We start from the raw sequence: 13,086 nt of genomic DNA on the forward strand, positions 1-13,086 counted from the left end.
CCCAGTGCATGCAGGGACCCAGTGTTGAAAACTAAGAAGTAAAAGAACAAGAAAAAAACTACCTCTTATTAGTTTTAGAGCTGCAAATTAGCTTATAGGTGTAGTGTTACTCGCACAAGTTCTCAGGAGAGGAAATACCCCCTCCCCTCATACCAAGGAGTAAACTGAGATACACCGGAGGCAATTTCAAAGGACTGAGCAGCACAACTCTTGGAATCTGGAGAAGTGCCTATCCTGCAGTGTGTGGTAAGGGTGGTGGTGCGGCAAGAGGAGGAAAACCTGACCACAGGTTATCATGAAGCAGCAGTTTGGACCTGGCTCCAGGCTTTCCTTCCAGTTCTTAATGCTGGAGTACTCCTCACCTTCCAGCAACAATAAGCAGGCCCATTCAAAGCGCCACGTCGCAGTAAAACATGACGCCCCGAGATCGAGCCAAGATAAAGGGTGTTGATGTGAGGTAGCGCAGCGCTGCACTGAGGCTTCAAAGAGGATCAGTTTTCACACATGAAATAAAGATCTCAGATAATCATATAGTATTGCAAAGCTGACGTGAGCTGGTCCCTTTACGGGGGAAAAGAGGATGGAGACAATTTTCAGACAACATCTTCACACTAAGAGCCATGCCAAGTGAATCAGTGCATTTCTCTCCAGCAAAACAAGATAAACTGTTTTTTCCTTTTTCTTTTTTTCAAAGGTACTATCTGGCTCATCATCACATTATCCACTCAGGCACTCTTGAATTTGCTCCTTTAGAACTGAAGAACAGATGCTTGGGTAAAATGTCAAAAAAATGTCAGAGTTTTACAACGCATTGAACAAATGCCTAACACGCATCTCCTGAACAGTTTGAACAGCCAAGAGGAAATTATATCTTCACTGTTTTACAACGCAATTTTATACCTTTGATAAGAGACTCAGAGTCTTTCCAGAGGTCACACACTGTAAATCTTTTGATGTTGAGCCTCTCACCCTTTATACTATCTGATGGACACTTTAAATGGGAAGCACCCTGCAGAATACTTGGCATATTGTATTTTTGCGGGAATTTATCAGAAGGTCAGTTTGTGAAACATGACAAGAAGCTTAATCCACTTAAAAAAGACTAAAAAAAGTGGTTCCAACACCAAACTTTAAATCACAATCCGGAAACCATTTTTCCTGAAAATCAACCGTTTTTTTCTGCCACGTCAATAAAGTGCAATACCTAAACTGAATTGACAACAAATAATTGATAGGACATTTTAATGTCCTTAAGCTTTGTCAGCTAATAGGAGCCAACATTTAATTTGACATCTCAGCTTCATAGAGAGACACCTTCCCTGCAGACTCAGCGGCCCCAGGCCTGACACCCTTCAGTCACGGCACACCCGCCTCTCTTCCTGCACCCCAAGAAGGAAATTATAGCCATGAAGTTGGGATCCATCACCAGGCAGGTTGGAGGAAGCTGCTCTATGATTAAAGTGTGCATGGTCAGCAACACATAAAGCTTAAAAGGTTTGAGGAGGCTGCACATGCCAGAGGGCTTACCGTGTTAACTCCAGTTCATGACACAGGTCATGCAGAGATTCATCACACAAACATACACAAAAATGAGGCTGGAGGAGTGGCTCAGTAGAACTTTGTGCTGGGTATCGTATATCAAGTCTAATTCTATGAATGAGCACATTAACCCAGGGTTATTGCTGGGAAACAGACTGCAGAGACACAAGCTCACCAGCAGTATTCTATCTGAATTCCATTTGTTATTTTTTTTTGTTGTTAAAAGGATCAGCATGAGCTGGAATTGGATGCATCCCCTTTGTAGAAAGATAACGCGCAGCCACCAGTCATTTCTCCACGTCAGATTAACATTGCAAACACTGCTGGTCACATTACCTCACCCACATCAAAGGCTGCCTCCTGAAAGGCTCAGTGGAATATTAGCAGAGATTTACAGCCCTCATCTTTGTGCTTCAGAAACATGCTGATCTGAAGTAATCTCCCTCCCCCCTCTCACTTTTTTTTTTGTGTTCCATTTGTGAAGTTGGCCAACACTTTAATGACCCATTTACAAAACTTTTACACCTGCAACGATAAGCTTTTACAACTCAGTCAGTGCCTGGGGCACTAAGCACTACCTGTTACTCAAGGTAAAAGCCTTTATTAGCTTTTGAAAAACATGTAACCGCAGCAATTGACATTTATCACACTACAGTATTTATCAAAGCTGAGGGAAGTAAAGGGAGGACACAAGGTGTCAAGATCAAGACTCTAATCGCTCACATGCATTACATGGTGTTGTGCCGCGCGACACCATGTAATGCTGGGTATCTCTTACCTAATATTTTTTTTAGTACTACGTTTTCCAATATGCTCAACATTTGGAGACATCCCTTATATAGAATTTCCTTTAGTGTCAAGAATCTTTTTTCTCACAAGATCTATCTAAAGTTTAGTTTAGTTTATTTAGTTTATTTAGTCAGGGACCATGTGCAAAGTACATTAATGACAAAGTAAAGAGATGACCTGCACCAGATTGTAGCTTAGCAGCTAATTTCCATCTGCAGTCCCTGGGCAGGTTAAGTGCATAAAGAAGGTAGAAGCTGCAACAAGGTGAATCTCCACAACTACATACAGTATGCAGTGCTTTTTCTCGACAGTTACAACCGATGAACATATCAGGAGCAAGGCTGGGTTCAGTGTCTTGCCCAAGGAAAATGTTAAACTGGGGACTGAATTGCCGAATATTCGTTTGGAGGACAACCACTTTACCAGCTTAGACACAGTCATGGTCAACTGTGATGCTTTGATTTTGGAACTGTTCCACTAAACAAACCACTCAAAACATGGGGAAAATACTATAATATCAGCTAGTATATATATATGTATCATATTTTAGTCAGGCTCTTAAGTGAATTACTGTCGTTTTGAGTCTTCCTTTTGCTAATCAAACTGCATCTGAGCTAGAAGAGGATCCTCTGATCACATTCCCCAGTGAACTCCACAATTAAAATTATTGTTTAGAAGAGAACAGATATTGCCTGTCACTTGGTCTTGATTTACAGCTGGTCCCCACCTGTCAAGAGCAACAAATCCCAACATTATGGCCCTCTTTGATTTCTGAAAAATGACACACCTCATCTTCAAAAGCTTGTTTGCTCAGCTTGGCTCTTAGATACTTCACCCTCACCGAAGAAGAAATGTGTTTGATTTCGAAACTTTGCCCTCCTAACAGTTTGTGCATGTTTGTCAGTCATTGGTGCATAAATATAATAGATTATATAGTCAAGACAAATGTTTGGCTCCATGCCTCCTTCCATGCTTAAATGTCTGAGAGTCTGTGCACAGTCTGTGCTACGCTGCTAGACTGTGTCTAGAGTGTCTTAATAATTAGTCAAAGCTCTCTTTGAGATGAGACAGTTCTTCAGTCATCTGGGTGGCTTCAGACGCCAGTCTCAAGTGCTGCAAAGTGTGGGAGGAACAGGGTTTTAGTCAGGAAGTCTACCTTGAGGGCAGAAAGAAAGTGACAGCCACTTCAGTCTTTTATCAAAGCCAAATGAGAAGATACGGCTCTTTAACTTGTCATGTCAGGAGCAAAAGCTTCAGGATCCCACTCTTAAATAGCTTAAGCACATGATACTGGATGTTTTCTCAGTGTTCCGTCGTGTAATAAGAAAAATGTATTTCATACGTTAACTGTCTGTGTGTACATACGTTTGTAGTGTTTTTTCAAAGGGACATCTAAGTATAAAATCACAGCCTTGTCTTTTATCAGGTTTTTTTCTTATTATCTTATCTACCCGTGTGTTAGATTTAAAGCCAAACTGCAGAGAATAGATCAAGATTTTTGTTATTATCTAATATAGCCCGTTTTTTGGGAGTTGCAGCTGGTGCCTATTGCATGAAGTGTGAGCTTAATTCAGCCACTATACATGTGAAAGCGGAACCGTGGATTAGAAAATGCCCCAAAAAAATAAAGAAAGAAAAAAGATGATCAGATTTATAAAAAAAAAAAAAACTGCTCCAGATGACAGCTGACGTTAACATTTTTTCTGAGGTAATTACTGACCCTTGTCACTGCAATCAACAGCGGAGCTCATAGTGGTTGGTGGCACTTGTAAAAACCTCTGACGTGTGCACGTTGCCCTGATGGGACTGACTTACCCACCAAGGTGGCCACATTCTTCCTCTCTGCCTGTGCACACACAAATCCATGCGCTCACCCACACATTTATGCAGGCCATGTTTGGAGCAGACCTTCTGCCAGCCACAAGCCACTACCTCAAAACATCCCTCACATCTGACCTTTTAACTGTGGACTTGAAATCCCTGTAATTACAGAGAGTGTTTCAACTAAGCAAGTAAACATAGCAGCAAAAATAGACGCTTCAACTACTATATACAAGCGTGTCGGTGCCAGAAGCACATTTCTATTCATAGCTGACTGGAATTAGTGGCTTGTGTCACTGCTCACCATAATGAACCTGCAGCGGAGTAGGTTATACAGTTACAGACAGCAACTGAATTCTACAACCAATGTTCAAACAAAGGTTAACATGAAAAGGACATCTATGCAACTATAGAAAAGAAAACCCTATTCAAAAGAAGTTGAGGTATTTTATGTTGGGTCCATTTAGCATCGATGGCTCAGTATAGTCAAATAACTCACAATTTCCTCTTAATTTCGTAGCTCAGTTGTACTTTGTCTGCAATGTACGTGATATCTTAACCCATTGGCGCCTAAAGCACCTGCAAAAAAAGCTGCTCAATGCCTAAGCCAGTTTTTAGAAAAGGTCCCCAATGCCTGAGGTTTTTTTTAACTAAAAACAATTCATTGAAAACACTTAAGAACAATTCAATAGTCTCAGCCTCTGAAACACATAAAGACATGAAATAAGTTGCATTTTAAAGGTTAAATTCTCTGCTTTTATTCCGTCATGTTCATTCAGCATTAACACCAACACATTTTCATTAAAAAAAAATGAAAAAGATGAGTCAATACACACACAAACACACACACAGACACACACATGATTCAGGATAATACCCAATGCTGCTATTTATTATACTACTATTACTATACTATAACTAATCATCATTACTATTATTATCATCATTATTATTATTAGTATTAGTAGTAAATGTAGGCACCACTTCAGCTACATTTCTGGCCATGATAGAGACGTCATTGCAAAATTATAATATCAGCAATAATAATGAATGATAAAAAGAAACTGCAATATATCTTGCATTGTGCAGTTATACTGTATACTTCAGTGACACGACTTCTAAAACATCATAGTTATACTGCAGTAATTCGCACCGGGCTCTCTCTTTTTTTTTACATAAGGGCAACGCCACTCAAATAAGAATGAGAAGTCGTCAGAATGAAGCGCAAGAATAAATAATTACCTCCAGATCATGTCAAAACGATCTCGTGCCATCACTCGGGCGACATTTGTCTGATACAGCCACTTGCTCTGCCTCCAGTAATCCCGGCGAGTTGGTAGTTTGATTATTCCAAAAGTTAGGCAGATACCGATGAAAGATTTCATCTCCTGCTTTGACACGGGGCTCCACTTCGAGTTGGGTGGTGTGTGGCCGCGCGCCTGATCCGCATATAAGTTTTTCTGTGTCACCAACATATCCCAAACTTCATCAGTGAAAATATGCGAGAACACATCTAAAGGACTTGCATCTTCAGATATTGGCACCTTCAGCCCCGGTGTACGAGTAAACTTTTGTTGACGTCGGGGGCGAAATCCAGCGGACTGCCAGTCTACTTGAAAGCCAAAAAATTCCTCGTCCTCGTCCTCATCCTCTCCAAACAAATACCAATCATTGTGCATTACATGCGCCTTGAAAATAATGATAAATGAACAATGTTGCGCTACGCAACAACCGGCGTTAGGGACCATGTTGCGCAACGCAACAACCGGCGTTAGGCACAATGTTGCGCTACGCAACATCCGGCGTCAATGGGTTAATAGCACACAAGATGCCCCAAAACCATAGCGAGGGGGGTCAAATTAAATGCAATATGATTTGTGTAAGCCTCAAAGACAGGCAAATGTTTACAAAATTGAAAAGCGACATTAAATATTGATGTAAATATGCTGAACACACTTGTAATCCAATTCTCAGACCTAAAGCAAAACTATACTAACCTTGTGAGCTTTTAGACCGCTTTAAAGTTACACAATTGTCCCAAAAAGTCTTAAGAAACCTTCTTTAAAGGCTTTTTTTCCTTTTTCTAATCAAGCATTAACTTAGGTGAGGGAATGGTGGGTTTGACAGACAGGGTAAATGTCCCTTTAGAGATCAGAGGCCTGGTCTGCTCCATTGAGAATCTACAGGGTGAGGTCCTCTTTGGATTGTAGCACCTGTGGAGTATAAACACACCAGGGGAGGACAGCTTTCCTTTCAGCGGGGCCGATCTTGTGTTTAGCTTTCCCTCTACTAAAAACATCCCCTAACAGACAATCCAGACCTCATCCAGGCCCGGCGCCACAGGAAGAGCTGAAAAGCCCTGGAACCTCCGTCAGGGAGAGGCACAATGCTCTCCAACCTCTGTTTACCTAAATTCACTTCCTCCATTCCCTCCACCTCAGGTGGCCTTGGAGCCCTGGTCACCAAAGCACGCAAACACAAGGAGGATAAATACACCAACAGGGCTTATGGAGGTTGTGGAGTCCATCACTGGTGGTTCCCTAGATCCAGTTTGTAAAATACACAAAAGGAAAGGAATCACATTGGGATTCTGTTGGCAGTGATAAATGGATTCACATAATAGAAGAAAAACACATGGGTAACACGTGTACATTTGAGAGTGCCTCCATGCTGCATGGCACGCTCATGTACATGCACATTCCTTTGCATGTGCACATTCTCATGAGAGCTTGACAGCAGTTGTATGCAGATGTTGATCTTGTCCAAATTGAGAGCCACTGTGAGTGCTCAGTGAAATTATTCTGCACTTACTGCACGGGCCAGAGCGCAACCCACAGGGGAGCTCGATAAACAAACAACAGAATTATTCAGGGTTTAAACACTTAAACACCCACTTTAGCGGAGCCTTTTAAGTGGGTGGTTAAAATGTGCACTAAGCTCCCACAGAAAGCCCAGAACCGCCACAGGGGCCCGAGTCACCAGGAACTTCTCCCAAACCCACACACACACACAGCCCTCTCTGTCACTGACAGCCTATTCTTTCACTCATGATTCTAGATTGTTCTTTTATTTCAGTGTTCAAAACTCACTTTCAAAAGTCTGAATACCAACAGTGTAAAGTAGAGTCTGACTGAACAGCTTTTTCAGAATATCTAGTAATTGGAAACAAAGTAATGCCCAACTATGAAGATTTCTTTCTCTTCCCGTCACTCCAAATTGCGCAACCATTTATTATTTTACACCTAAATTAGTGCACAATAGATATATTTGACAAAAAAGGTGCATATATCTTGCGAGTATAACTGCATGTCACATTTACATCATTGCAAATCAGAGATGGAACCAATTAATACCAGCAACTTTCCCACCAAGCACAAGAGTCCGATGTTAGTGGGTGGAAGCGGTACATTAGCTTCGTGTTCAAGGGATTCTAACCCTCAAAAGTCTTTGATCTATCACACTGACTGCATGAAACTGGCAATTATCCGTCAGTCTAAATATTTTAAGCTTAATTTGTTCTCCTTTTTAACTTAATCACGTCATAAATGGCAAAGAAAATACAAACGTAAAAAAACCAGACCAGTTCCAGAATCGAAGAGCAGAAAAAAATCTATCGTTTCTTTAGGAGATGTGAAACGCCACCCTCAAGTGTGCAACAAAACCCTCCAGCCAGAGAGACACTTTGATCAACAGCTATCCGTTGCTCCAAACTGAGCATATATTTGGGGAAACAAAGCACAATCTCTGCAGCTAATCCCCTGAGATTCAGAGCGCATTCCCAAAGAAGCCTTTGATCTCTGGAGTGCATCTGGACAGCTGACTCCAGACATATTGCACACTTGCATGAACAGCCATGCACAAATATAATCATTCCACTTAGACTATCAATGTGCCAAATGCACGTTTATTTCGGATTACACCTACAGTGACAGCTGATGACTAAAGCATGTTAAGAGACTTCTACAACTACAGTCCTGTATCACTTAAGAAACTGGTATGTGAAATGTAATAGCCAGTGTCAACTATACAGAGAGCAGAGGAGGAGATGCTTTGGCTTTAACAAAACAGGAAAGGTGGATAGTGCTGATCAAATGTCTGCATGTCCCCAGAGCTTTATCTACTCTATCAATCTTTCACAGAAGACGCCATTCACAACAACTGTCAGTTATCAGCTCCGCTTTGTCACGCAGGAGAAACTCCGCCAGCTTTAAATGACCTATGTGACATACAATGCCTGATGTGACATGAAAGCCACCTCCACATCTAGGAACCTCCCAGTCCGCCAGCTACACTGATGTCAGCCCAAGACCTCCAACACGTCTTCTCATGAGTAAAAAAAAAAAGAAAGGGGAAAAAAATAAATAACAGAGCCCCTCTATGGCCAGGTGCTACCCCTCCTCCCAAAGACTGAGCTTTTCTTCTCTTTAGAGTGTGGCTCCAAACTTTTCTCCCAGCCTCTTCAAAGAGCAACAACAGGGCCTCGGTCCCTTGGGACCGCAGAGGGGGTAGAGCCCGGTGGGAGTGGGGCATACGTCACACAGCATGCACAAGAGTCCAGCCGGTGGGAAAAGAAAATGCACAGGGTGAGGACAGAAAGGAGGAGAGAGGAAGAGGAGTCTGCATTTGAAGGGTGCTTTCAGCTTCCAGACAAGGGCCCTCGCTTTGTGAAAACAACCAAGAAAGAAAAAGCACAACAGCAGAAGCAAAAAACGAAGGGGCGCAAAACCTGCCATGTCTTTTAGCAGACTTGGAGGCTGGGGGGCCAATGTCCAAAAAGCCTTTATACTTTAAAAAAGCTAAAAGAATAAGAGAGAAAAAAGAAGAATCAAAGACCATGCAACCAACTGTGAAACAGGGGCATTAGGGGCAGAAGTTCAACTGTGATTCACTTTGGAGTTGCATTCTGTCGTCACATGTACCTTAGCTTTTTGTCTGCACTCTATACAAACAGATGGAAGTTCTGTTGAAGAAGAAAATCTACGCTTTGGAATGGCAAAAGCAGCAGCAGCTTGGGAAAAGTGGACATGGAGGGTTTTAAAGAGAAGGAGGAGCCATTGGTGTCACTACAAACACCTCCCTGAATCGCTCACTTCAAATGCAGTCTCATTTCATTAACCTCAACCAACACGGGGCCACAGGGTAAACGCAACAAACAGATGGGGAATAGGGCGGGAGAAAGAGAAAGGATAAGAGGGCAGAACCAAAAGGGGGGAAGGGAAGGGGAAGGGGGGGTAGATGACTTGTGAGGAGAGCCATTAAACAGAGTATTTCTGACGTTAGTCTTGACATCTAACAATCAAGGCAAAGTGAAGCAACCTAGTAAACTAGCCTCCAACAATTTGAACTTCCAAGTCTTATGTTGTGAAAATCTTCAGCCCTATCTATGTCTATGTCAGTAAGAGATTTCCACAGGCTGCAAATAACATAACAGATTTATGGGTGGGTGTGGACGCTATGCTGTACGCTGGGGAGAAAGTGTGCTGAGGCTCACATGACCTGGATCTCATACTTTGAGAACCGCAGATCCACCTGCCCACACCACTCACTCGCTGTCCAGCAAGCATCTGACCACAGAACTCATGAATGGGTACACAGCCTGCGTCAAAACATGAAAAAGTCTTTGAGTGCACCCACAAGCGTCTGTGTATCTCTGCGTACTCAGCTTCAAGTTAAACCGATAATGCCATCAAGCTGCTAATGTGAGCATTGCCTCACAACAAGAACTTTTTTGAAATGTGCATTGTTCCCATTGGGATTACGATGTGGCTGAGATCGGATCAAAAGAATTTCAAGTGTGGACTCCCTGCTGTTGACACCCGACCCACATTCTCCTGGACCCTGGTTCAGCTGGGAGGGGAGCTTAAAGAACAGCATCTATAAATAACTATCTCACCAGGTATTCTTTACAACAGAGACAATTTTTAAAGCTTAAGAGTAGACATTCTCTCATATGAGAGCTTAGCTTTTGAGTCTGAGAGCACATGGGTGGATGAAGCTTTTAAACTTCCTTCTCAGTAAGCAAATAGCGTGAATATTTTGGATCATTTAGTAAAGAAAAGTGAGTTTCCTATGTGAAATTGTTCACTCAATGCTCCGGAAATGCTGGGACCTCTGACCCTTCGAGTAGCTCTTCGTAACAGCTCCGATGTGAACAAAGGCAGAAACATTAAATATCAATAAACTCCAGAAAGCACTTTTAAACCTTGTTACATCTGCCTGATTTCAAGACTAAAGCGAAGATTTTATCAAGGTGTCGGGGAAAGCGATGGCGGAACAGAAACAAGCTACAGAAGCACATTCTTAGCCTTAAATGCCACGCAAATGCTTTCAACTTCGGCGCCCAGACTCAAATTATTTGTACAAGCTGCACCATGCTAACATCAAATTGTTCAAAAACATCCAACCCTTTCTGCAGGGGCCCCTCCGTCCTGGTCCAAAACCGTTGTTGGGAAAAGAAGGATGTGAATATATAAAGAACAAAGTAGTGAGTGTTTGTTTTTGTAGTGATAATTTATGGTAATTGCATGGTAATAATGTGGTTTTAAATGCTTAAATTGCCCAAAGCGTATGAACCCTACAAAATACATAAGCAACAATGTCACTGGAATTGCGTTGCTGCTGCGGCATTATCTCCATGCTCTGGAAAAGAAATACAGATCCAGGTCTTTCACTTAAAGCGATCCCTAAAAAAAACGAACAGCATTAGGTGCTGCGGTTTCTGCAACTTTGGACACACATCAGGATTAGCTCCCAACACTCAATGAAGATCCATCTTAAAGAACTAAATGAAAAAGCTTTCAAAACCATCATAATGCCGAAGAAAAAACTGCTCTTAACTTTAGACCAGACTTTTCATTTTTGTTCTCTAAGTCATCAACCCTTTTTCTTTTTTGCCATCTGTTCTCCGGAATGCCATTACTTCCTCATATCGGAGGCAAGAATTCAACCCAGCAAGTGTAATTCTGTCCCACTTGTGTGTTAATCAGTTTAAACGTACCGTAAAACATGACCTTTACTCAAGAACTGCAGCGTGCTACAAGAGTATAAGATTCATCATAATAAGCAAATGAGCAGCAAAGGTACAATGAAAAAAAAAATGTGTTTACTACATCATGCAGTTAAACGTCAATGACAGGTAAATTCTTAGTCACAAACCAAATGAATTGTCAAGTGTTTTAAAGGGAAAATAGTGCCATATGACATCACAACAGAATATCACAATGGGTGCCCCAGTGTGTTCAAAATAAAATAGATCCTGAATCTTGGACAACGTTCAGTAAATAGCATTCCTGCTTGAAATGTCTGAGTCGTGGGTGGAGGAGCTGATTTCCCTTTTTTTTTTCTTGATGGGCTCCGGTTCCTCAAACATGCTGCCTTTGAGGAAGGCATCTCTAACCAAAGAGGCTTAAAGGATCCTCTGAAGCAATTCCAAAGGATTTCCCCACTTGACAACAACAGCACAATTTTAACTGCACTGCCAAAATACAAAACAAGCATGACCTCCAACATCTCTCCCCAGCTTTTACAATGCACACTTGTCACCAGATTGTCACTCAGCAAAGCTTTTCAACTTCTATTGTAACTTAAATTACAAAGGGGGGGTCGGGAAAAAAACTCAGACGAGTAAAACAGGCTTATATAAACTATGTCCCCTGCAGGAGTAGATGCAAACTCAGCCAAAGCAGCATTAAAATTCATTGTTTCAAAATGGAACCACAAAATTAAGAGTGTAACAGGCACAAACGAGCAATTTTACAACTTGCATTGGCGACTGGAAGACGAGCTGATTGTTAAGTCTGAAATCAGAAACTTTTCATCACTATGTTCAACCAACGTGTATGGGTTACTTTCCTCGCCATCGTGCCTCAAAAAGGTCTATCCATCAACGGGGATTTAGGAAAGTTTGAGAACACTTTGAAACATCGGCAAAGGACGACGTAAACCGAAGCGTAAATGTAGCCTCGTGCTTAAGTAGTAATTGAGCGCAATTTCTAAAACTGCCGCAAAACGCTGTGCTTAAAAATGCGCGCACGAGCACGTCGAAGTAATAAAACAACACTTCGAACTCAAAAGGAATATGAGACTTTGCCCTGGAACACGTCCAGTCTTTACTCACCCGTGCAGTCAACCCGCAGTTATTCTTGAGGTGACAGTTCTGTTGCTCGAGGCGAGAGCTCGTGCAGTAGTATTTCTGCTTCACGAGCCAGTCGTCGATTCCCTTTCTCGCCAAACAGGCATTGACTACAAAACTGTCGCCTGAAACACAGAAGAGCAATATTAGCAGCCGAAAACTATATCTTCTCTGACAACGTGTTTTCTAAAATGCGTCCTTCTTCAGAGAGTCGGACTCTCCGCTGTGAAGCTACTCTAATGAGTGTGGAAACTGCCCTGCTGTTCACAAACTGACTTAAAATTCTTAGAAAATAGTACAGTGCATCACGCAAAGGAGGAAAAGACACAGGATAAAAGTGCTTACCTTCTGGACTCTCCCTCGGTTTACAAATAGCGGCTTTAAGGATTGAAAGAAAAGACACAATGAATGTGTTACTAGAAAGTATCGCAACACTGATGAAAATGACTACAGCTGTGATTTTCTCTTAGGAATAAAAAAAAAATCTTACCATGTTTCGAGTGCAGTTTACCCATTTCTATACATCGAGTTGGAGTTAAAAAACCATCAGATGAATATAATCCAAGGAAACAAAAGAGACAGGCAACGATATCCAGACAGAGGAGCGTCCGTGGAGACCGAGAGCAGACTACACTCAGTACAAGAGCGCGCGACTGGGGAGGCACGCGAGCCTTTGATCCACAGCGCCGCCATCTACGAGACTAACGGAGTACAGCAGGCAGGCTGACTTCCTCTCCAGGCCTTCAGAGTAAAACACGAGGAATCGATGAGTAGTAAAGTAAGCATTAGCCTATTACGATACGACA

General features: G+C 42.0%; 1 protein-coding gene across 1 annotated transcript in view; it reads right to left on the reverse strand.

The window, feature by feature from the left end:
* nkd1 (NKD inhibitor of WNT signaling pathway 1) overlaps window positions 1-12,885 on the reverse strand; it is a 33,848-nt gene extending 20,963 nt beyond the window's left edge. Inside the window, exons 1-3 of the mRNA XM_075464882.1 lie at window positions 12,771-12,885; window positions 12,626-12,658; window positions 12,266-12,405 (exon numbers count right to left, since the gene is read on the reverse strand). Of these exons, the coding sequence (XP_075320997.1) occupies window positions 12,266-12,405; window positions 12,626-12,658; window positions 12,771-12,795 (198 nt within the window). The 5' untranslated portion in view covers window positions 12,796-12,885. The remainder of the gene's footprint in view (window positions 1-12,265; window positions 12,406-12,625; window positions 12,659-12,770) is intronic.
* Window positions 12,886-13,086: the final 201 nt, after the last annotated feature.

The sequence above is a fragment of the Odontesthes bonariensis genome, chromosome 1 (assembly GCF_027942865.1).
Source record: "Odontesthes bonariensis isolate fOdoBon6 chromosome 1, fOdoBon6.hap1, whole genome shotgun sequence".
NCBI classification, from domain to species: Eukaryota; Metazoa; Chordata; class Actinopteri; order Atheriniformes; family Atherinopsidae; genus Odontesthes; species Odontesthes bonariensis.